General features: G+C 42.1%; 1 protein-coding gene across 5 annotated transcripts in view; it reads right to left on the reverse strand.

Annotated features, from left to right (window-relative positions):
* The window catches only part of MACROD2 (mono-ADP ribosylhydrolase 2), a 3,010,403-nt gene that overhangs the window by 1,088,523 nt on the left and 1,898,233 nt on the right, over positions 1-23,647 (reverse strand). For all 5 annotated transcript variants that reach the window (XM_068232461.1, XM_068232460.1, XM_068232457.1 and 2 more), the window contains exon 6: positions 23,500-23,621. In XM_068232461.1, the coding sequence (XP_068088562.1) occupies positions 23,500-23,621 (122 nt within the window). The remainder of the gene's footprint in view (positions 1-23,499; positions 23,622-23,647) is intronic.

Here is a 23,647-nt window from a genome sequence, read left to right on the forward strand (position 1 = left end):
AGGGGGGGGGGTGATTTTTTCTAATTTTGCCTCAGGTGGCAAAAAGTCTAGGGCCAGCCCTGCCCCTGAAGTGTTGTCTCCTTGCGCATGTGCGTTAGTTCTCTCACTCTTGAACTCAGGCAGAAATAACATAACCCAATCGGGTCTATGCTACTGCGCAGGCACAGGCATCTCGAATCTGCACAGTGGCTAGGACCCGATCCAGAATGGCGTTTTATGGAAAAAGCCGAGCATGTTGGAGCTAGAACAGCTTGATGTGTGAGAGAGACCAATGAGCTGCCGAGGACCTTTGGTGGGCCTTAAGTATGTTTTCTTGTTGCCCATAGCAACTCAACTCTATAAAATGACTGTTGGAAGCAAGAAAAGCATTTCATGAATACCATCAGTCATTCCTACATGCAGAGCGCTGTGCCCCACACTTCTGGTTCGCATACATTGAAAAAGGGCATCCAGTGATTTGGACATTTGGTGAAGCACCAAGTAGAGTATAAGTAATATTACCAAAATTCTACTATTGGGCACTGCCTAATACCGATTGTAGAATATTTATAAAAGTACAGATATCCTACTATCACTTTACCTAACCATTTTCTTACACTAACCCACCCTCTACCTACTCCTAACACTAACCTACCCCCCTCTGCCAATATCTGCATCACAATCTCCGTCTCTAAAGTCTCCCTCCACCATTATCTGCACTGCCTTTTGCTGCTATTTCTGGCCAGGAAATTTTGTTTAGAAGCTGCAACTCTCAAGGCCAAATTATACACTGAGCACCGCTATAGCCGCCATTAACATTGCAATCTACTGTATGTGGTTCCCTGCCCATTAGGGATGCTCAGATTCAGATTCCACAGACTTGAAATTTCCACATTTCCGAAATCGGGAAACGGATGTAGGAATTCCACAAAAATCTGATTTACCGCAACTCGGTAGTTTTGGTAGTTTTAGCCCAGGCACAGAACTCGGAAGCATGGGACCAATCCGAGAATGCAGAATTTTTCCCTAAAAAATAAGATTAGGGTAGTAATTTTAGATCAACCACAATATTCAGTTTTTATGATTTCTCCATTTCTGCACTCTTTGGTGCAAAAAATGACAAATAAAATACTCTTCAGAAAATCTTAAATTGGAAAAACAGACAATTGGAAAAATGGAAAAGCAGATTTGGCATTGGCAGAAATCGGAATTTCCGAGGAATAGAAAATGGGCATTTCTGATCATCCCTAGTGCCCATATTACCTGCCTCCTGAAACATTGAACACATTAAGTAGAAATTATACAGAGCCCATATAAGAAAGCACAGTGGTGTAGCAATAGGGGGTGCAGAGGTTGCGAGCGCACTGGAGCACTTGGGCCAGAATGGCCCTCCCTCAACCACAGCATCAGCTCTTTATTGGTCTTGTGCTGGTAATAATCACTTCTATAGATGCTTTGAATAGTGGTAATCATTAACAACCTGTTCCCCATCCCCTTCCTGCACCTCTGACACTGGGGTTGTCTGTGGCAGATTTTGGTGTGTCACATAAATTGTTATGTATAAAGTGCAGGGGGAGTGTAAGGTAAAATTAGCACCGGGACCCATAGCTCCTTAGCTATGCCACTGAGAAAGCATATCATCACTCCTTGTAACTGCATTCATGGCAATACTTTTTGGCACAATTTTGCTACATTTTTATTAATTTTAGTAATTTCATTGCCTGCAGTGGTACTGCTATATTGTGAAATATTTATTTCATAACAATGGGAGTGAATTGTGGTTTCACAAAGTACATGTATGGAAAACTAATATTTTGAATGCATACATAAAAAAAATCCAAGCACTAAAAAAAAAATTTTTTGGATATTTCTTTCTTGTGGCCATTTATAGTGGTGAAATGGAAGGCCTGGCATTCCTAGAAACCTCGATCATGTAAAAATCATGGCAATTGTTTTGGACAACTTGTAAATCAATAAAAACGTGCAATATTTTCAAGGAGACTTTCACCCTGGGAGATTTGCAGCAAGGTTATGGTTGTTGGCAGTCCGTGCTTACATTTTTATTAATCTTGCGTGACCTAAATAATGCCAAACATTGTAGATAATTTAGACATTAATGAGTTTCTGGCCTCATCAATAATGCATGGCTGTAAGAGGCAGTATGAAGCCTCTAATAAACGGACCATCCCTACCCACTGATAATTTATTTTTTCGTCCTTATATCGGTCTATGATTAGAGCATGAAAAAGAGTCGGCTGCAACAAAGGTACTTTTAATCTGAACAGATCTTAAAATAAAATATAGTTTTGTGGCAGAATTGCCCTCCCTCCTCCTTTAAAGTTAAATTGCAAGCACAAAATTGTTATATTATATGTTATAAATATATTTGTCCTTTTCCCCTACTTTGCCATGCGCAGGGAAATACATCTCTCGGCTTCTCCCCCTTCCCAGTTGAACCTAGAAGTCAACATACGTACACAACACAAACGTGGTATGAACTGGTGTGGTACATTTTGAGGCAGTGTTGTTTCTGAGTGATGGGAAGGGATAATTATGAAAAAGGGTGCACTGCACGGTTAAAGCGTTCCTGCAAAATCACAATATTGTGTGTGCAGATTATTGATTTATTCATTCTCTCTCCAGGTGCTTTCTTTTCAGTTTGTATACGTTGGCCGATCTAGTTAACTACATAATGCAATTTCAACTTGGACCCCCCTCCACCTTCACCTTAACATTTAAAGAGAACCTGAGGTAAGGTTCTCGCAACAAAATCCCCATACAGAGGCTGGCTCTGCCTATAGAGCCCAGCCTCTGTTGCTAATCAGATCCCCCCTAAATCCCCCCTGCGCTCAGCCAGCCTTGAAGTGACTGTGCGGTGTATTCCTAACAATGTTTCATTTCTTCAGGGTTAGATGCCAAAATGATTTTAAAAGTTTCAATCCAAAATGACTTTTATGATTTTTTTTTCATCTCATTTCAACCATTTATCAGCTGTCCATATGACAAAAAAAATGTGTTAGCATATATGAAACAATCCTTTATGCGTAAATGACTTGTTTGGCAGCAGCCTTTACGGTATCCTTTTATTAACAAAAGACAGAGGAATAGTGTACTACAAACATGACTCACTGAACAAAGAGAAAAAAACAAGCACACAGGAACCAGAGTCCGGCTACTTATGACTCACAACTTTCAAACTGCATTAGAAAACAAATTAAAGTGTTACTGTACTTTACCTTAAGTGGCTTAAATTAAGACTTTGAAGAATATTCTAATATACTTGTAATAGTTATTTTGCTTTTATCCTAAAGTGCAAGCTTATTTCTGCAAAGTATACTTGACAAAAAGAAGAAAGGAGCAGCCCCTATTCCGGAACTCAGTGTGTGCAGATGTTATCTGCACTTCAGCACAGATATGCAAAATAATTTCAAGCAAATCTGAAGTGAAAATAAACTTATGAGATAATGAATTGTCTGTATAGTGCTGTTGACAAATAAAACATTAGTAGCAAAAAAAAATGTTTTCCAGTATAGGAAGAGTTAAAACACTTGAGTAGTTACCTATGCAAAAGAGCTTCTCTGAGCTCTTCAACCAACGCCCTGTTTTCTAAATAGATTAAACCGCTGAGAGACAGCTTGAGATGAGGTTTTACAGCAGGAAAGTTCAAAGGGTCATTAGCTCTGTTTTGTATTACAGCTTTAATGCCCAGAATGTGGTTTCTAAACTGCAAATATGAGGGAATGACACATGCAATCCTACCTAATAAAGTGTCCCTGCGTCCCATGTCAGTGTGTCAATGCTACTGCGCATGTCCTGCACTGACACAGCCGTTAGGACAGGACGCAGGGGCCAGGAGGCAGGCCGAGCGTGTGTGTGTGTGTGTGTGTGTGTGTGTGTGTGTGTGTGTGTGTGTGTGTGTGTGTGTGTGTGTGTGTGTGTGTGTGTGTGTGTGTGTGGCAGTCGGGTGCTCGTGCACATGCGCGCCGTGGTCAGGTGTGCGCGCTCGTGCAGACCTAGAGCCTGTTTTTAACCTCCTTAGCGGTATGCCCGACACTGTGTCGGGCATACCGCTCTCTGGACCCAGGAGTCCCCCATAATTAAATAATTTTCTCACATGGCTGTAAAACCTTTAGCTAGCACTAGGCTAGCTAGTAAAGGAGTCCGGCACCCCTGGATCCCCTCCGATCCCCCCGTTTATACATTACCCGGCCTGGATCGCGCAGCCTCCCTGCACAGCTACGGTCTCTCTATGGGGAGGAGCGGGTTTGCGCATGACGTCGGCGATGTCATATGCGATCCTCCCCATAGTGTAGACCGGAGCTGTGCAGGGAGGCTGCGTGATCGCTGGATCCAGGCTGGGTAATGTATAAACTGGCTGGATCGGGGGGTGCCAGACACTAATAGCTAGCCTAGTGCTAGCTACAGGTTTTACAGCCTTGTGAGAAAATTATTTTATTATGGGGCAAAAAGTAACCAAACCTCTGGAGCGGCGTAACGCTCAGGTTGTTAAATGGGCTTAGGTCACTATAAATAAAGCTATATAACTGAAAATAAAAGTATGAGACTCTTCTTTGTCACTGATGTTCTATTAATTAATAATGTATTGGCTTATATATTGAACATTCTGTGATTGACATGCCTGCATCTTAAAAAATGGTGGAAACTGGTGAAACAGGCTTAAAATAAGTATATAACTGGCAGTGCCTGGGAGAAAGGTTTAAAAGGTACCTGAGGTGAGAGGCAGTGGCGTAGCTAGACATATTATGGGGCCCTATAGCAAAATTGTTGTGAGCCAGCCTATCTAGGCACCCTTGAGAAATGCTACCTGCCTCTACCCTATGAATAGGAGTTGATTGGTCAATTTACATTTTCATGGAATGCACACTGCGTATAGTCCATGAGCTCTGAGACAAAGTCAGAGGGTGGAGGAACAAAGCAAGTTAGTAGTGAACACATGAAGTACCATCCGGGCCCCTCTTCTCCAGGGCCCCATAGCAGTTGCTATGGCTGCTATAGGCTATTGCTACCCTCCTGGTGAGAGGGATATGGAGGCTGCCCTATATATTTCCTTTTAAACAATACCAGTTGCCTGGCAGTCCTTCTGATGATCCTGTGCTTTTAATACTTTTAGCCATAGGATTAGCAATATGCTTGTTCCAGGGTTTTGACTCAGACACAATTTATGCCAGAATATTAACAAGGCTGCCAGGCAACTGGCATTATTTAGCAGGAAATATATCTGGCAGCCTCCATATCCCTCTCACCTCGTGTTCCCTATATGCACAGTAAAATTGTACCATGAATGAAGCTGTACACAAGAAAGTACATGAAAATGCTCACTATGCTGAAATCAAACACCAACACGATAAGTAGAGGGCCAATCGAGTGCGTTATCACAAACCGAGAACTAAAATGATGGATTGTATTCTCAACATCCTAATTTAAAATTTATATAGTTCAAATAAGAACACCCTCCATGAAAGGACTTTAACCGGGATTCAAAACTGGTATTTCTGAAAATAAGGGTTAAACTTATTGTAACGAACAATACTGATACAAAGGTTAAATACAGAACAAACATAAAAGTAGAGCTAGGTAACCACTTAAAGAGTGCCTCCTACTTACACAGCCATGAGATTAACACGTTTATTGGAAGCTTATAGGAAAAGTCTCTTTAGAATCCCTAGCCCACTCCCACCCAACTTAATGGTGGTCTCCCATTTACTCATATACAGGGCCAGATTTATCAAAGCATTACTGACAGTTTTTTCTTCTTAAACTGTCCTTACCAGCAGGGGGGAGTGTTCTGCACGTTTGTAAGAAGCTCCCCAATGCTTTATTAAAGGGGAACTTCAGCCTAAGCAAACATACTGTCATCAAGTTACATTAGTTATGTTAATTAGAATAGATAGGTAATATAATCTCTTACCCACCCTGTTTTAAAAGAACAGGCAAATGTTTGTGATTCATGGGGGCTGCCATCTTTGTCATGGGGGCAGCCATCTTTTTGTTTGAAAGGAGGTGACAAGGAGCAGGAGACATAGTTCCAACTATCCTGTGTCCTCATTACCACTCCCAGCTGCACACGTTAGGCTTCAAATGTCAAATTCAAAATGTAAAAAAAAAAAAATTGCACCAAAACAGCAGACCGAGAACAACAAAATCAGAAATCCCATCATGCTTTGCACAGCATCAGGGGAAAAAAGCCCGGGCAGTTTTCTTCTGTGCAGCTAAAAATGAGGCTTGTATAAGAGAAACAAAGTTATGATGCTGTGAAACTGTTAAAGAAACACAATGCCTTTTCAGTGCTGCTGAGTTGATTTTTAGTCCGGAGGTTCACTTTAAGTGAAGGGAGATTGCGGCAGTTCTGGGAGTTTTCCTTAGATAAAGAACAGCGCGGAACTGTCCCTGAATAAGAAGTGGCTAATACCAATTCTTAACCCCGCAGAGCAGGTTTACGCTGACACCTCATAGCTTCCTTTTTAATTTACTGCCATCTACGCACACTAATTTGTTACTCCCCTTCACCCTGGTGATGTTTATTTGTTTAAGAAAAGAAGGGAATTGTGGACAAGTGTGTGGAGAATTGACTGCTTAGAGAATGTTAAAAATGTGTGTAAAAGACAGAGCAGACATCAGGATTATTTGAGAATGAAAGTTTAAGAGAGAAATTATAGCCTGGGCTGCTTGTGTCTCAGATGGATAAACAAACAAGTCATACACTGTTGTGTTTGTTTGTGTGAGACACTGTTTTAGCTCCTCCTCGCTTAGAACTGTTTAGGAAGGAAACAGCACCATCTAGTGGCTTCTTAAGGTGCCTGAGACAGTTCTGCATGGAGTTCTACAAACCTACCAGCGTTTTGCATCAGACACTCTCGATAAATCTGGCCCACAGAGTCTAACAGTAACCTAGAAGTGTGTATTGGTAGGTGAACAGAGGCGCAAGAAGGATAAAAGTACATAACATTTTTAAAAAATTGCTGGGAGGAAGTGGTGGACTCACCTCCGTTAAAGCAGACACCAAGGACTGTAAATGTATAGATATACACATTTATTGAAAATACCCCAAAGATGCAACGCGTTTCGCGGGCACAGCCCACTTCTTCAGGCAATAAGCAGGGGATAAACAACAGCAATTCAGTTATAGCAAGCAGAGCACCTCTGTACTCTACGCGTTGCATCTTTGGGGTATTTTCAATAAATGTGTATATCTATACATTTACAGTCCTTGGTGTCTGCTTTAACGGAGGCGAGTCCACCACTTCCTCCCAGCAATTTTTTAAAAGTTTTATGTACTTTTATCCTTCTGGCGCCTCTGTTCACCTACCAATATATTTGAGTCCACCCCAAGTGGAGGGGTGATCTACCCCCTTTCTTCCTATCTACAGAGAGCGACTTCTTAATCCTGAGTGAGGACAGGTCTAATCTCCTCACCGGCCTAATGAGTGGTTACCTAGGTGGTAACCCGTGTTTGTGAGTATTACCATCTCACTGTTTCATTTATCCAATCAATTTTGACATACTACACCATATTGGGCTCTCGATTTCTCTTCAACTCTAGAAGTGTGTGTGTGTGGTGTGTGGTGTGTGTCCGATGGGGGATATGATGGATTTATTTATAGACTAGGTTTGACATTTGGTACAAGGGAAGAAAACAGTCATGATCTGAATGTGGCATTCAAAAATGATTTGAATGGAGCAACCAATCAATACAGTACTACTTTTATAACATGTCGTTAAAGGATACCTCGTATCTTTTAATGAGTCGTACTTAAAGAGTGTCCCCTTTTACTTACATTGGGCTTCTTCCAGCCCCCATAGTCTTGTAGGTCCCTCACTGTCCTCCCAGTCCCCTTCCTTGATCTGCTATCTAGCCCAGTAAAGTCTGCAACATGGCTAAGTCGCACAGTACTGTACATGTACTGGCCTGGTAGTGCGTATCCTAAATTAAGCTCCCGTAGCTTAAGACTTGTAACCACGCATGCGCAGAGTGCTCACAGCCACAGGAGCGCGATAAAGGAGGGTGCACTGCCAGGGCAGCATATGCGCAGTAGTGCATGACTTAGCTAAGTTACATACTTTACCAGGCTGAACAATGAATCATGGAGGGGTACCGGGAAGATGGCAAGGGACCCATAAGACTATTTGGGCTGGAAGAAGGAAAGGACACTCTTTACAGAGGGATTGGCAGCTATAAATTCAAATTACCCACTGTTTGTGTTTATTAAGTAGTCTACATCCTGACCCTGCATTGCAAGCATTCCACTAAAATCATAAATGTGTCTGCTATAATGAATCTTATTCTCAGCCCCACCTGGCTCTTTTTTCGTACATTGACAAAGAGACAAAAGCTAAAAAAAAAAAAAAAAGAAAACCTTGTCATCTCCCATTATTCCCTTCCCACATTCCTGCTCCTTGCTGATTGGCTAAGGAGTTCAGGGATATTGTGTGACACAAGGCTGAGAAGGGAATAGAAGCTAAATCACCTCATCCCTCTGCAAAAGCTGTTGAAATCCAATGCATGCTCTGCTCATGTGTTTACAAAACAAATTGGATATGACAGTGCAGGTCCTTAGTATAGAGCTCAGTGAGTAGGAGGGCAGGTAATACATACACCATTTCAAGCAGAGGAGAAAAAAAAAGAGTAAGGGAAGAAATGACATCAGGATTGGCTTCAGCCAGAGGCAGTAAAGATGTAAAATGTCTGGAATAGTTTTCTCTTTAATATATAACATTCACTGAAATCAAAACGTGGACAGTACAATATATAATGGAATTTAGGTGGAACAAGAATGTATCTACTTATGTTTGTGTTGTTTATTTCTGAGATAGTATGACTGACCCACATGCTTAAAGTACAACTCGGTATCCTTTAACAAAATATGCAGGCTATATATGATTGACTGCTGTAATCTCTTTTTCATTTACTTAATTTTTCAGGCTAAAGGCATGCTATGTTTATCTGAAGTGTAGATACAGTCCTGTATTATTTTATGTTGCATGATGACCTAAGAGTTTAAAAAAAGGCAGTTGCTTTGAAAAAAAAAATCTTTTTAAGAAATCCCGGCTTGGAAATTTGGGTCCCTGACCTTTTAACCTTTTTCCATAATCTGTCTTAATATGTGTTGCATAACTTATGAGTTCAGACAGCAGTCAGTCGTCTGCATGTTATCTAATATTGGCTTATGTTTATTTAAAGACACAGTTATTAAAATGATAGATTAAGATTTGATGGAACGCAGAATGAGGCAGCCTGAAATGTGTATACTTTGTAAATAATTCAATGTTTTTTTCCTAATGATGTGATTGCAGCCTTGCATATAATTCAGAAGTCACTCGGTCGGTACGCCATTAGTGCTGCTATTTGATCACATGATATGTGCCATTTCATTTTTACACATCTGCCCCGAGGAAGGTTTTTGCTTTTTATCCAGAAATCATAAAATATGCAGCTTAAAGGTTTCACCCTAGACAGAGTCTTGGAGATGACAGAAAATGGTTACATAGCCATTAAAAATAAATAGATCTCCTAAAATGACCTCTTAAAGCAAACATCTACCAAACCTGACACAGTACTCGATACTCAGTACGGGTAAGACAGCATTTTATGCAGACTTCCCACTCTTTGAAAAACAAATACGTAAATGGTTTCTGTGTCCGCACTTCCTAGTATAGGAGTGCAGTGACCGGTGGCGTAACTACAATTCATGGGGCCCCCAGTGAAACTTTGATGGGCCCCCCTTATGCTCACACCCCTTCCTTTGCCTTCCCTTTACGGCCTTGGAGCCCATCTTTCAAAGCTCATAAAACAAGCGTGGGCATCGTGATCTTCACATCCATAACAAGTGTAGTCAGAGCTGGATTTACAACTCTGAAGCCTGTAGGCACAGGCGTTCTGGCACCCTAAACTCCACCCCTAAACTCAGGCCACACACCCCATATTAGGTTGGCATCCCTCCTCCCATTACCAGGTAGCCAGATTTTCCCCAGTATTTGTTAACCCCATTAATCTAGGAAGTGGATGCCCCCCCCCAAGTTTAGGGAAACAGATGTGCCCCCACCCCAGCATTGAGTAGCCCCATTAGGTAGGGGGACATTTGGGGAGGGGAGCGCCTCTCCTACCTAAGACGCCTGTAGGCACGAGCCTACAGTTCCTCATGGTAAATCTGGCACTGAGTGTAGTCACAAAAACAGCTGATCTGAAGTATAGTCCCCATATCGGAGGAAGAGGAGGTTAGTAGTTGGGGCCCCCACAGCTCTGGGACCCCTGTGATCGCAGGGGCTGCTTCCCTCTAGTTACACCCTTGGCAGGGACTATAGCCTTGGCCCAGTCCACCCACATGACCATACATCAGCTTCTGCATTGGAGCTGGGGCTGGCATGTATAGCCTGGGGAAGCACCATGCACTGCGAATCCATGCCCACCCACATACATCACCTACTCATTCAGTTTGGACAGGGCGTGGCTTGGCAATGCTGTCCATGCTCCCTGAATTTAAAGCGGAATATAACCCTGCATTTCAACTTTGCTCTAAAATATTATTTACAGCATATTATATGCAAAAAGCATTTTTTGTTTACTAGACCAGCATTGGAAGGGTTAAACACAGAGGTTTAAAGTTCCGTGGAGAGATATTCAGAAGTTCAGATTGTTACATTCTATTTAGTTATATGTATCTATTGATAAATGTTACACACTCTTTGGCTGCCCTCCAAGCTCCTTCTCAGTCAGAGAGAGTGAGTCACATTCAACACTTAGATACATTGATGTAAACAAAATGTATCTATTTCAGCTTCGGATGTGTCTGCAGAAATCTCCAGGAACTTTAAAGCCCTGTGTAACCCTTCCAATGCTGGTCTAGTAAAAAAAAAAATGCTGGTTGCATATAATATACTGTAAATAATGTTTTAGAGCAAAGTTGAAATGCAGGGTTATATTCCGCTTTAAGCAAACTTCTGCTGCAACAAAGGCCATGTGAACAAGGCTATGGTTAGAACTGCAGCTGTACCACATGTACCAGGAAGTATACCCCTTCTGTACATGTGACAACTTTTTCGAAGCAAGTGCTTTAAATGGTAGAGAGCTTCGAGAAATGCAGTTTTTCCTTTATAGGGCAATGTGCCAAATTTGAAACAAGAGCAACTTAAGTGGACCTGAAATGTAAAAATAAAGTGCACAGTGTCAGCATGAGAAGCAGAAATTACTATAAATGAGGATGAACAAATCCTTAAAAACAGACACACTGTAACACAAAATCAATGTTTTGTGTAGGTTAGCAACACCCCCTCCTAAAAAACTGCTGCAGCAGTACTATACCCTAACAAAGGAGGCTAGGGGATTATGTCACATGTGAAAGGAATGTGTCTTTTGGGCTGACCACAGCCACAATGGATTCAATGTACAGTCCAATGTATCCATACACCACGGCTTTGGTATCAGTTGGTATGCGTTAAAGCATGCTTTACAATGGACAGCAACACCACTACCCGCTATTATATCCACAGCAAGAGCAGAGAACACCGAAGGGGAAGGCATAGGATCTTGAAGTTGAGCCCAAGTTAAGTGGCAATATGTGTGGTCACAGCACAGGGACACTTTTCCCTGAACCCTACCCCCACTGCTCTCTCAGTTGTTTTTGCAAGATAACTATGTGGGCCTCTCCCCCACCGGAGTCCTGCAACATTAAAATCCCTCAGGTCCCTTCCAAATAGAATCATGCAAGACCTATGCTAATTGCCGAACAATCACTTTAAACTTATACGCTCTCCTTTTGTCTCCTTTTTTCATGCCCATTTTACAGTTGAAAGCACTGGTGAGAATGGATGTAGTCCCTCACTATTTGCTTTCATTGTTTCTGTCGGAACATGTAGTGTATGTGGTTTGCAGGTTGGGACTTTGTTGTGGTAGCGTAACACAGAGACAGCAGGTGCATTGAAAACAGACATGTTTAAATGCATCCCATAGATAACACATATAATTTTCAGGTGAAAAGAGAAGTGGAGTGCCAACCACAGCATGAGGCCCTTCCAGAGCTGCCTCAGTGCTTGCCTGTTGCTTAATACAGTAATCAGCTGTTGCTGCATTAGGTGAAAAAGAGGGGGGGGGGGGGAACAGTCATTATAAATGTCATTTTTGCCCCTTTTCATTTTGGAATTTACAGGTAAGTTCCACTAGAGGCAGATGTGATGGTCTTCTTGACTGTCACGAGAGTTAAGCTTACTGATGTACCATTCCTATTTACAGTATGCATACAATGTTTATTTTTCTTTTATATATTTTCGCTTATTTACTTATCAATGCATGCCTCAGAGTAGACAGACTTCAAAGGAAAATTATTCTTTTCGCGAGACAACGCTGCTTACATTCAACAAGACATAATTAAATAAAAGTTATGAAATACAAATCTTTGACAGAAAATCTGCCTCCTGCAGTCAATAAAACATAGTAGCACCCAGATTGACTGTATCAGTCTGATTCATGTGTGGAGTGACTGTGACCGTTGCTTCGCTTTAACCCTCCTGGCGGTCTAATGTTTTCCGCCAGGAGGCAGCGCAGCAGTTTTTTTTTTGTTTTTTTTTAAATCATGTAGCGAGCCTTCTGCTCAGCGGCATCCCCCCGCCCGCTTCGATCGCCTTCGGCGATCTCCGATCAGGAAATCCCGTTCAAAAAACGGGATTTCCTGGAGGGCTTCCCCGTCGCCATGGCGATGGGGCGGGATGACGTCACCGATGTCAGCGACGTAGTGACGTCTTTGGGAGTCCCGATCCACCCCTCAGCGCTGCCTGGCACTGATTGGCCAGGCAGCGCACGGGGTCTGGGGGGTGGCGTGGCGGAGCGGATAGCGGCGATCGAGCGCGGGCTGGCGGGATCGGTGTGCTGACGCAGCTAGCAAAGTGCTAGCTGCGTTCAGCAAAAAAAAAAAAAATTAAGCAAAATCGGCCCAGCAGGGCCTGAGAAAACCTCCTGCGCGGCTTACCTCCAACTACGTTCGGGGTTACCGCCAGGAAGGTTAAAGCTGTTCTTAAGAAGTCCAAGAAATACAGGTAAGTGTAGAAGATTTAAGTGTGACTTTGAACGTACATTTTTTTTAAACATTAACTGCGAGGAGGAAGAGTCAGTTCCTCAGAAAACAGATCATCAGAAGATTTACAAGCATTCCACCCAGTGTATGGTGGAAACAGTAAATTCAGGCGCATGAGGCAAATGGACAAAAAGGGCGCCGCCATAGACTGCCATATTAATTATTGTTTGACAGGCGCCCACCAGGATAAAAAGGGCGCCCGCATAAAATAACGTTTTATCATTACATTTTTGCTAATTTATGTTTTCCACATTTCCCCACGATCATTGTCGTTAACATATTAAAATTTTATCCCTTAATGTTTGTAAAACATTATTATTCACAAAATAAAGCGATCAGTACGTAACGTAAATTGTAATATATTTTATCCTTTACTGTTTTTAAAACATTATTCTCCACATAATAAAGCGATCACTAAGGGGGGTCGTAGGTTTAGGCACCACCAGGGGGGTCTTAGGTTTAGGCACCACCAGGGGGGTCTTAGGTTTAGGCACCACCAGGGGGGTCTTAGGTTTAGGCACCACCAGGGGGGGTCTTAGGTTTAGGCACCATCAGGGGGGTCTTAGGTTTAGGCACAACCAGGGGGGTCTTAGGTTTAGGCACCACCAGGGGGGTCTTAGGTTTAGGCACCACCAGGGGGGGTCTTAGGTTTAGGCACCACCAGGGGGATCTAGGGGTCAGGGGTAGGTACAGGGAGGGTTCTGTGTGAGAGTAGGGTTAGGTATAGTTTTAGTAAAATTTTAGTAATACTTACTAATGTTTTACCACACTTATTACGAACTTAGTTATATTTATATCATCGTTATAAACAATATTTTCAGATTTTATTATAAGAAGAAACAATAAATGAAGGTTATTCACAATAATATACAATTACAACGATTAAACATATATTATCGTTTTTTTAAGAAACGTAATTATAAGTTTCACTTTTGAAAACAGGGAAGATTAACGTTTTCACAATTGCCGATTTCATACACATTATTTAATGATTTATACATTTGTAAAACATTATTTTTAAACGAAATACAGGACAATATTTTTATAAACGCTACTAGTGCTTATCATTTACACCCCACGCCCTTTTTTCCCCGACGCCCTTTTTTGACGTACGCGTGTATGGTATCCACTGTGCAAAGGATTCCATTCTGTACCCTAAAATCTCTTTGTTCACTAAAGAGTTGGCATTCTGGCCTAGATTCAAAACGAGAACCGAACACTTCTATGTAGACAGAATAATGTTAAGGCAGCCACCAGGGGCCACCTTGGCTGAGGATCTATTGTGTGTAGAGAGTTCAGATGAAGTCACTTAAAGAGACTATAAATATAAAATAAAAAAATAAACATTACACCATGCTTGGAGATCGATAAGGCAAAAAAAAACCTGCAGTAAAGTAATTACAACTTTTTAGGAGATCATGATAAATTCAATGTTTATTCTAGACTTTAAAGATCTGGCATGCTGGATGTTCAACCAACACGGACAACTCAAGCACATTGTTCCCTTCCTTATCCTGCCCCCCTTGAAGCCACAAAGTGTCACCACAAGGATTAAGTTCTATGCTTACAGGTGACACGTATTGAAGGTGGATGCTGTGTGTTGTAGTAAACCCCTGCTTTGTCATGGGGGGGGGTGATCTGAGTGTTGTTCAAAGGGTGTCTGTAGTTGTATGTGCCATTGCTGCTCTGTAGTACCACCAAGGGTAGCTTTGTAGATCTGTGGATGGACAAGGGGGAGAGCGCACTCAGAGGGAATGTATACAAAACAGGCCAGCCAGCCATGGAATATTCTCACCTCGAGTGAGCGGTGGTGGCTTTTGTACTAGTATAAGTGCTACCAGCATACTGGTGTGCATTCCACTAGCCGGGAACTGGAGTTCCGGACAGTTTATATGGCTGTGCTGAGTGTGGTGCCAGCACTCTGCAGACGCACGGCAGGCAGAGAGCATATAGGTTCTGTTCCTGATAAAGGCGGCGTACCAGTGGCAGGAGCTCCTTGAGGTGAGAATATTCCATAGCCGGCTGGCCAGTTTTGTATACTATGGGCATGATTCACAAAGCTTTTTCACCTGTTTTCACCTTATCTATGTTACATCTTTAAGCTCAAAAAGAGCAAAAATATTATAATTAAAGAGGAACTTCAGCCTAAACAAACATACTGTCATTAAGTTACATTAGTTATGTTAATTAAAATAGATAGGTAATATAATCTCTTACCCACCCCGGTTTTAACAGAACAGGCAAATGTTTGATTTCATGAGGGCAGCCATCCTTTTTGTTGAAAGCAGGTGACAGGGAGCATGAGACACAGTTCCAACTGTCCTGTGTGCTGATCACCCCTCCCAGTTGCAGGCAACGTGAACAACAACATAGGAAATCCCATCATGCTTTGCACAGCATCAGGGAAAGAAAAGCCCGGCCAGTTTTCTTTGATGGGGTGGAGCTCAGCTTTTCTGCAGCTAAAAATAAGGCTTATGTAAGAAAAACAAAGTTCTGATGCTGTGAAACTGTTAAAGAAACGTCAAGCCTTTTCAGTGCTGCTGAGTAGATTTTTAGTCTGGAGGTTCACTTTAAGGTAAGATTGAAGTGAAGGTAATCAGGAACAACTTACTTTGAGTGATTATGTTGCTAGTAAATGTGCTCAAAGGTTATTTTTTATCAATTAGGTGATACGACATTTGTGAGAGGTTTTGTGAACAGAGCCCATTGCCTCTGAGTGTGCTCTCCCACTTACTGAACATGGGAGGACCACTTTAGTTATCTAACGTGTACTGATAATGCATATTCATTATGTTTCAGTTTGATACATTTTGTGCCCTTCGTTTACAAAAATTACTCAAGGAAGATCAGAAAAGTTATATCAAAACCCCCATTTCTAAGTTTTATTTCTGAGAGACAAATAAAGTAAACATTCAAGGTAGAGAACTGTGGCTGCCTGATAAAACTTTACTGTGATAAAGAGAAATACATCCGACTCTTCGCATTGAGAAAAAACTGCCACCTCTCACCTGCATATTAAAAGCAGCATACACTAGACACATTCTAAAAACACAAACAAGATTCTGAACCAGTTCTCTTTGTTTTTTTAATAAAAAAGGCTGTCGTTATTTTTTTCCCCTGTGAAAAGCTTCAAGTCTCACTTTGCAAATGTTCTATTGTGCATGTGATCCTAATGACACGAAGAAAGGAAAAAAATAAATAAACGCATCGGAATAAGCAGGAAAATTGTGGTTTCTTTCTTCATGCATTGAATGGAATATTGAGTCAGTGCTGTTAGTTGCAGCAAGGTTCCTTTTAAAACAGAAGCCTATTGATTGTTGTAAACTGCAGACAAAAAGGCAGTCATTAAAGGCAAACAGCATTTAAGAATTTCAGGTTGGGAATCATTACCATAGCAACACTGCGAACAGGGTCAGAACGGAATAATAACTTGACAATTTCTCAGGTACCACCTTTGTTCTGATTTCCAGTCCAGTCTGGATATATAAGGAAAGAAGTTAATTAGTGAAGACTCAGTGATGTTACTGGGGGAATTTAACTACAGTAATCACCACCTTCCTCCTTTCTAAATAAAACACCAGAATGAAGGCACAGGAGTCCAAATTAACATGAGTCAAGTTCATGTTCTGCAGTGAATAGATCATTAAGATTTATGACCAATTCCTATTTGCCTGTCCTGGATGGAGTGATGCCTCTCTTATACAGACAAAAAGGAGATAAGAAATCACTTTTATGTAACAGTTGACTGTTTCACATGGCAGGTGAGGTGACTTTACCCAACAGGCTAAACTAAAACATGATTTCCTTTTATTTGGTGCATATTGCTAAAATCACCACCAAGATGGCGGCCCTAACATGATTAAAAATAAAAAAATCAAGAAGGTAGATATCAACTTTAGAAAGGTAAAAATAGAAATTAAGGTCACATTTTTTAGGCATATGCTATGTATAAACATGTACTTTAAGGCCTCGTTCACTTCATTCAGCGCAGATGGCTGTGCGATCGGAACGCAATGCATACGATCGCTCGCTATCTGCGCTACAGATCCCATTCTTACAATGAATGGGATCTGTGCTGCGATTCCCAAAAATGCATGCAGCACGCGATAGCGTAATCGTGCTGCCGTGCAGCGCATGTGATAGGAACGGTAGAAGGGCGGTCTATGCCCTTCTACTGTTCTTGCGTGTCGCACACTATACGCGCTGCCAAAATGCGCACGGCAGCGCGTATAGTTTGAACAAGCCCTAAGGATCTGTTACTTTAGCTAAAGTAGAGTTTGAGTCTAAATCATGTACTGGATCCAGAGATACATGTTTATTTCTATCCAAATAGCAAAAGTTGTTGGCAATAGCTCTCAATGTTGTACTGCTGTACTGCAATAACTCTGTAATGCATTATGATTATAGGATTTGTTACTTTGAAAAAATAAAGTATATTCCCCAGCTACACCATTTGTAAGCTTTCTCTACAACATTATTATTATATTGTACAGAAAAGGATGCAGCCAGCTGCAACAGGTCCCATGACATAATGGGTGTCTCCAAATGTTGCCCTTAGGGCTGGTTCAGACGGAAGTCTGCGTGGCGTCGCGTCTGGGGGCGTTGCAGCGGCTGCGCGGTCAGGCTTTCAGTAGCCTTCGTTCACGTCGTGATGCGGTCGCGTTTTTTTCTTCCCCTAGGGGAACATTAGCCGTCGCGGTTGGCCGCTCCCTGGAAGCAACATGTCGCTTCCAGGGGCAGCCCGAACGCTCGCGAAAATCGGGACCCGAACGCCGCATTCGGATAAAAGCGCACAAAAGCTCGGTGTAAACGCTCCCATTCACTTGAATGGGAGCGTTTACCGCGACGTTCCGAACGCTTGCGGTAAACGCTCCGCAAGCGTCCGTCTGAACCAGCCCTAACTTTAATAAATTATATTTGAGAAGTGGTGCCTCTGTTTGTTTTTCGAGAGTAACTGTGATTAGGTGGGCGTCACCCACATGAAGAGTCTTGAGCCAAGAGATTGGTACCTGGCCATTATGAAGGAAATGCTAAGCTTATATTTTTCGTAACTCAGCCATGAAAATACTACCACTAAGATGATGCAAAGCTAACAGGCTACTGAAGATGTTAGGTTAGTTTTTGTTTTTTTTTACATCAGAAAAAATTGACACAAAAAAACAAACAAAAAAAAAACAAGGACAAATAAGTGAACAAAAGAAAGGTATTAATCAAGTTATCAACTAGAAGACAGTACAGAACAACAGGTGCATTAAAGTAGTAAACATTGGGTGAATGAATGAATTAAGAAAAGCATACTCGACTACATGAGGAACGCAGAGCAAATAGTGCAAAAAAGTACAGCTTATAATGCCAAAATGCAGCATCAAAACCCTTCAAGGGAAAGCTAGAGAAGTGTAGGGACACAGCAAACTATGCATACTTACACATATAATGGGACAAATAAAAACAACACCTCTTAGAGACCCACCCTGACTTTGACAAGACATTACTGTTCATTTCAATAGAAACATTTACATTATTGTTATGATATTATGATTTGTATGTGTAGTACAGCTAAGAAATAAAACATTAAGATCAGATACATCAGTCTAATTGTTTCCAGTACAGGAAGAGTTAAGAAACTCCAGTTGTTATCTCTATGCAAAACAGCCATTAAGGTCTACGACTTTCAAAGTCGTGGAGAGAGCTGTTATCTGAATTTTATTATCTCAACTGTTCCTGAACTATTTACTTTTTCTCTGCCAGAGGAGAGGTCATTAGTTCACAGACGGCTCTGAAAGAATCATTTTGAATACTCAGCATTGTGTAATCTGCACATATTATAGAATGATGCAATGTTACAAAAAACACTATATACCTGAAAATAAAAATATGAGAATATTTTCTTTGCTGCTAATCTTCTAGTAATTATTCATAGTACACAACCAATTCACTATATCATATTATTTTTTTCGCTCCAGTGTCTCTTTAAAGCTGTATAACAGAACTTGTTTTGGGAGATTTCTTCATGAAAAGAGTTGGCCACTGTTGTTATAAACTGTGACATGATACAGTATTACTTCCAGGACCTACTGTGCTCTGCTGTGTAATGTCATGGCGAGCAGAGGCTTGCCCTTGGGTCCAGGAGTTTTTTTAAATTGTGTGTGCACCAAGAAACAGTGTACAAAGACTCCTCCACTGATTATACATTGACTAAAATTCTGCATTAGGTGGCTGGAACTTGAGCTGCTTTCATGAATACTGGACAGCTCAGCACCCCAATCTGTGACTCCGCACTAATTACAGGAGAAGCAAGGTGCAGCTATGGCCAGGAATGACTAGCATTGAAACACAGCCAATATTTGCTAATAAAAACATTTTACTAAGCATTTCAGATTAACCCTCTACACTCTAGAATGTTTAAGCTGCCTCTACATAAATATAAGGGGCTGTCTAAGCAAATGTGTGCAAAAACAAAACAAAAATAAAACAGGCATTATCTATTACAGTTACTGCAATAACTTCAAAAGCTGACAAACTCATCTTATCTGCTCAGTCCCACTCTGCTTGGCCAAATGACTGTACACTTGTACAATGTATCACTGTCAGAGATGACAAACATCTAATTCCAGCTGGGGCATGACAATAAGTTGAAAGCCAATATTTAGCAATATACAATTAGTGATGGCCTGTCGGTCATGATGGCAGACAGTGTGCTGCGAACTTTCGCCATTTGCAATTACTACAAACTTTATGTAATGTCCGGGTTCACTCCATACTTTTTGACCCTTCACTGTTAAGTCAGTTGGAACCATAGCCGGATTTCAGGAAAGGCCGCAAAGGCCATGGCCTAGTGCACCAGGAAAGCAAGGGGCGGGCTGTGTACAACAGCAGCAGCTAACCTGCTGACCATTTGTCCTGCTACAAAGAGTTTGCACATAGCAGAGGGCGGCAACAAACAGCTGCATCTGGCACTCAGGGGCAGCGAACATGCACTTTACAGAGATCAATGAGTCACTCAACGAATGTGCCGCTCACCAAGGAGCTTACAATCGAATCCCTGTCATTGCTTCACTAACTGTACTCAGAGGAGCCTACAATCTAATCCCTGCCATGTTGGGGAGAATTTTAGGATGCTGTCGTTCAGGGGGCAGCTGGTGATAGTGGGCCTTGGGCAGTAAAAAGTACAAATCCGGCCCTGGGTGGAACAGGACAGCCAATCAAGCACTAGATTAGCCATATGCTTGTTTCAGGTGTGTGATAAAGACACTGCTGCAGCCAAATAGATCAGCAGGGCTGCAAGGCAACTGGTAGTGTAAAATGAAACAAACATGGCAGCCTCCATATACCTCTCAGTTCAGATGTCCTTTAAATCAAAGGTTAATGATAGACTGGTTCAAAATACAGCCATATGTAAATATGCTCCCAAAACCAGCGTAATTAACGTAAAACTGGCTATTTTTAATATTTTATTATGTTCTGCTGACTGATGTATGTCTTGAAGGATCACCCTCGAGTCCGCAGTAAACAGATACAGTTTTCTGCAGACGATTTTTGTTTTATAAGGTGCTTTTTCTGCACGCGTAAAGTCGACAGACAGTTGACAGCAGCCGACTATTGGCAATGGGAATCCTCGCAAGGTGTGAACAGTAGTGAATGCAGCAAAAATGATTTCCCACATGCAGGACCACACTAATGTGAACCAGTCTATTGATTAACATGTAACATCTGGAGCATCTCTGCATGTGGGAAAACTGTGTGCAATTCCCCACAAGTGTGACCCATGCCTGAAGGGTAAGTTGCCTGTTAGGAAAAAAGGGGGTTTGGCAGGTTATAACCAAGTATGGGGTTGGGGGAGGAGCAGGGGGAGGGGTAAATTAAGCTTCTGGAAGTAGCGGTTTTCCCTTCTTTTTTTTTTTTGAGAGGAAAAGTGAGGTTAAAGGGATACTGTAGGGGTGTCGGGGGAAAATGAGTTGAACTTACCCATGGCTTCTAATGGTCCACCACAGACATCCTGTACCCGCGCAGCCACTCACCGATGCTCCGGCCCCGCCTTTGGTTCACTTCTGGAATTTCTGACTTTAAAGTCTGAAAACCACTGCGCCTGCGTTGCCGTGTCCTCGCTCCCGCTGATGTCACCAGGAGCATACTGCGCAGGCACAACCATACTGGGCCTGCACAGTACGCTCCTGGTGACATCAGGGGAGCAAGGACACGGCAACGCAGGCACAGTGGTTTTCAGACTTTAAAGTCTGAAATTCCAGAAGTGAACCGGAGGTGGGGCCAGAGCATCGGTGAGTGGCTGTGCGGGCACAGGATGTCTGCAGGGGACCATTAGAAACCCCAGGTAAGTTCAACTAATTTTCAACCGACCCCCCTACAGTATCCCTTTAAATGACCTCTATAGCGAAAAATTGTAAAATATAAAATACATGTAAACACATGCAAATACGAAGCATGTTTCTTCCAGAGTAAATGAGCTATTATTCTTCTCCTTTGTTGTTTTCACAGAAGTTAGCTGAAATCTGATGGAACTGAGAGGTTTGTGACTAGTTCATCTCTTCATGGGGGGCTCTCAGTATTTCATTTATTCTTTACAAAAGCAGTCCCTGGAAAGGATCTAGAATAAGATGCAGGCTATCTCCCCCTACCTGTTTGCATACTATTCTGGCAGTAGGACTGAGCAACTGCTGTTCACTAAGTGCTTTTGAAAATAAAGAAAACCCGGAGAATCCCCCATGAGGAGATGAGCTTGTCCAAATCCTGTCCATTCTGTCACGCTAGGTTCACAGTGGGATGTTATTGTCCTGCGTTATACAGTCGTTGTAACGCAAGTTACCGTACTGTAATGTTAACCTTATGCGACGTTAAAATGACGTTGTAAATGTTGCGTTTATTGTAACTCACTGCTGCAGGGCGTTGCCGCGAAATGCAGATGTTAACAGATACTAGGAAGCATACTTTTCAATGCATGTTTGCTCCACTGTATCTACTGTATTTGACAGTAACACTGCATTAACCCTCCTAACGGTAGTTCCGATACACCCCTCAGCGCTGCCTGGCACTGATTGGCCAGGCAGCGCACGGGGTCTGGGGGGGGGGCGGCACGGCGCGGCGAGCGGCGAGTAATCGGCGCGGAGCGTCGGTGATCAGAGTGCACACGCAGCTTGCAAAGTGCTAGCTGCGTGTTGCACAAAAAAATTATGCAAATCAGCCCAGCAGGGCCTGAGAAAGCCTCCAACCTACCATAAGTGACAGCAGCACAGGAGGTACATAGGAGGAAAGTAATTAATAGCATACTTTTACTCTGGGAGAAATGTACTTTTTCATGTATTTTAAATTGTACAATTTTTCATTATAGTAATCCTTTAAGCATTGTAGGGGCTGCAGAATTTATCCAGGACAAATGCCAAAACCTCAGACAAAAAAAACAGCATTGCACATAACAAAAATTGCATAAACCATCGGCACTGAATCCATACCAATAACCCAATACCAGGTAGCATGGCCATTGTAATAATTAACAAACAAGATACTGTACCCATAGGGCCAAAGAATATTATGAATTGGTCACTCATAAAGCCAACAAATAATGGTGATGACACAAAATTAAGTGCAAAATATAACACATGCATAACATGTGAACATACATTGTACAAATAAAAAATATGAATACAAGTGAAAAGAACACAAGTGAAAGACTGAGGACTTTAGTGAACGTATCACCAGGGCCAGATTTGTTCTTTTTACCGCCCTAGGCCACTGTTACCAGCTGCCCCTCTTCAGTATAGGTAGCCAGATGACCCCTCCTCCACTTCCCTCCAGTATAGGTAACCTGGTGACCCCCCCCCCAGTATAGGTAGCCAGATGACCACTTCCCTTCCCTCTAGTATTTGTAGCTAATTGACTCCTCCCCCTTTCCCTCGAGAATAGGTAGCAAGATGACTCCCTTAATGCCTGCTCACCTTCACACCGCAGCAGCCATCTGTGTCACTCATTTCTCTGATCTTCTCCAGTGCAAAAGCTTCCTCTTCCTTTCTGTCTCCAATGCTGCCCAAGTCCATACCCACCGGCCCTAATGCAAACATGCACAGAGAGCAAGGTGCCTGCTGCAGCTAGCAGCAGAGTACCACTGACCTCCCTGCTTTGCAGCATTTGCAAGCTTGCAAATGATGCAACAGTTTAGCCTGCTGCTTTGGTGCCCTTCCTCCTGTGGTGCCCTAGGCCATGGCCTAAATCCGGCCCTGCGTATTACTTTAGTAGAAGGGTGCACGGGTAAGTCTTTTGTAAAGAACATCTAAAAGCATATTCAAATATTTTCACAAACGTAAATATTATCTCACTTAACTATTTCACAGTGATACATCCGCAAACTGCATTCTCACCCTTTGACCCAAAACACCCCCCAAAAAAACAGAATTATGTGCATTATATAAAAAATCATGCTTGGACTTACTATTGATCTGATGTTGTTCTCTTTTGCCAGTGCAAGGGAAGACTCATAACACTTCTTAAGGTGGTCTCTGCATTCATTATTTAACTGTCCTCTTGCAATAGGGCCCACAGTATGGATGACATCTGCAAGATACAAATAGATGGATTTT

The sequence above is a fragment of the Hyperolius riggenbachi genome, chromosome 4, assembly GCF_040937935.1.
Source record: "Hyperolius riggenbachi isolate aHypRig1 chromosome 4, aHypRig1.pri, whole genome shotgun sequence".
Taxonomy (NCBI): Eukaryota; Metazoa; Chordata; class Amphibia; order Anura; family Hyperoliidae; genus Hyperolius; species Hyperolius riggenbachi.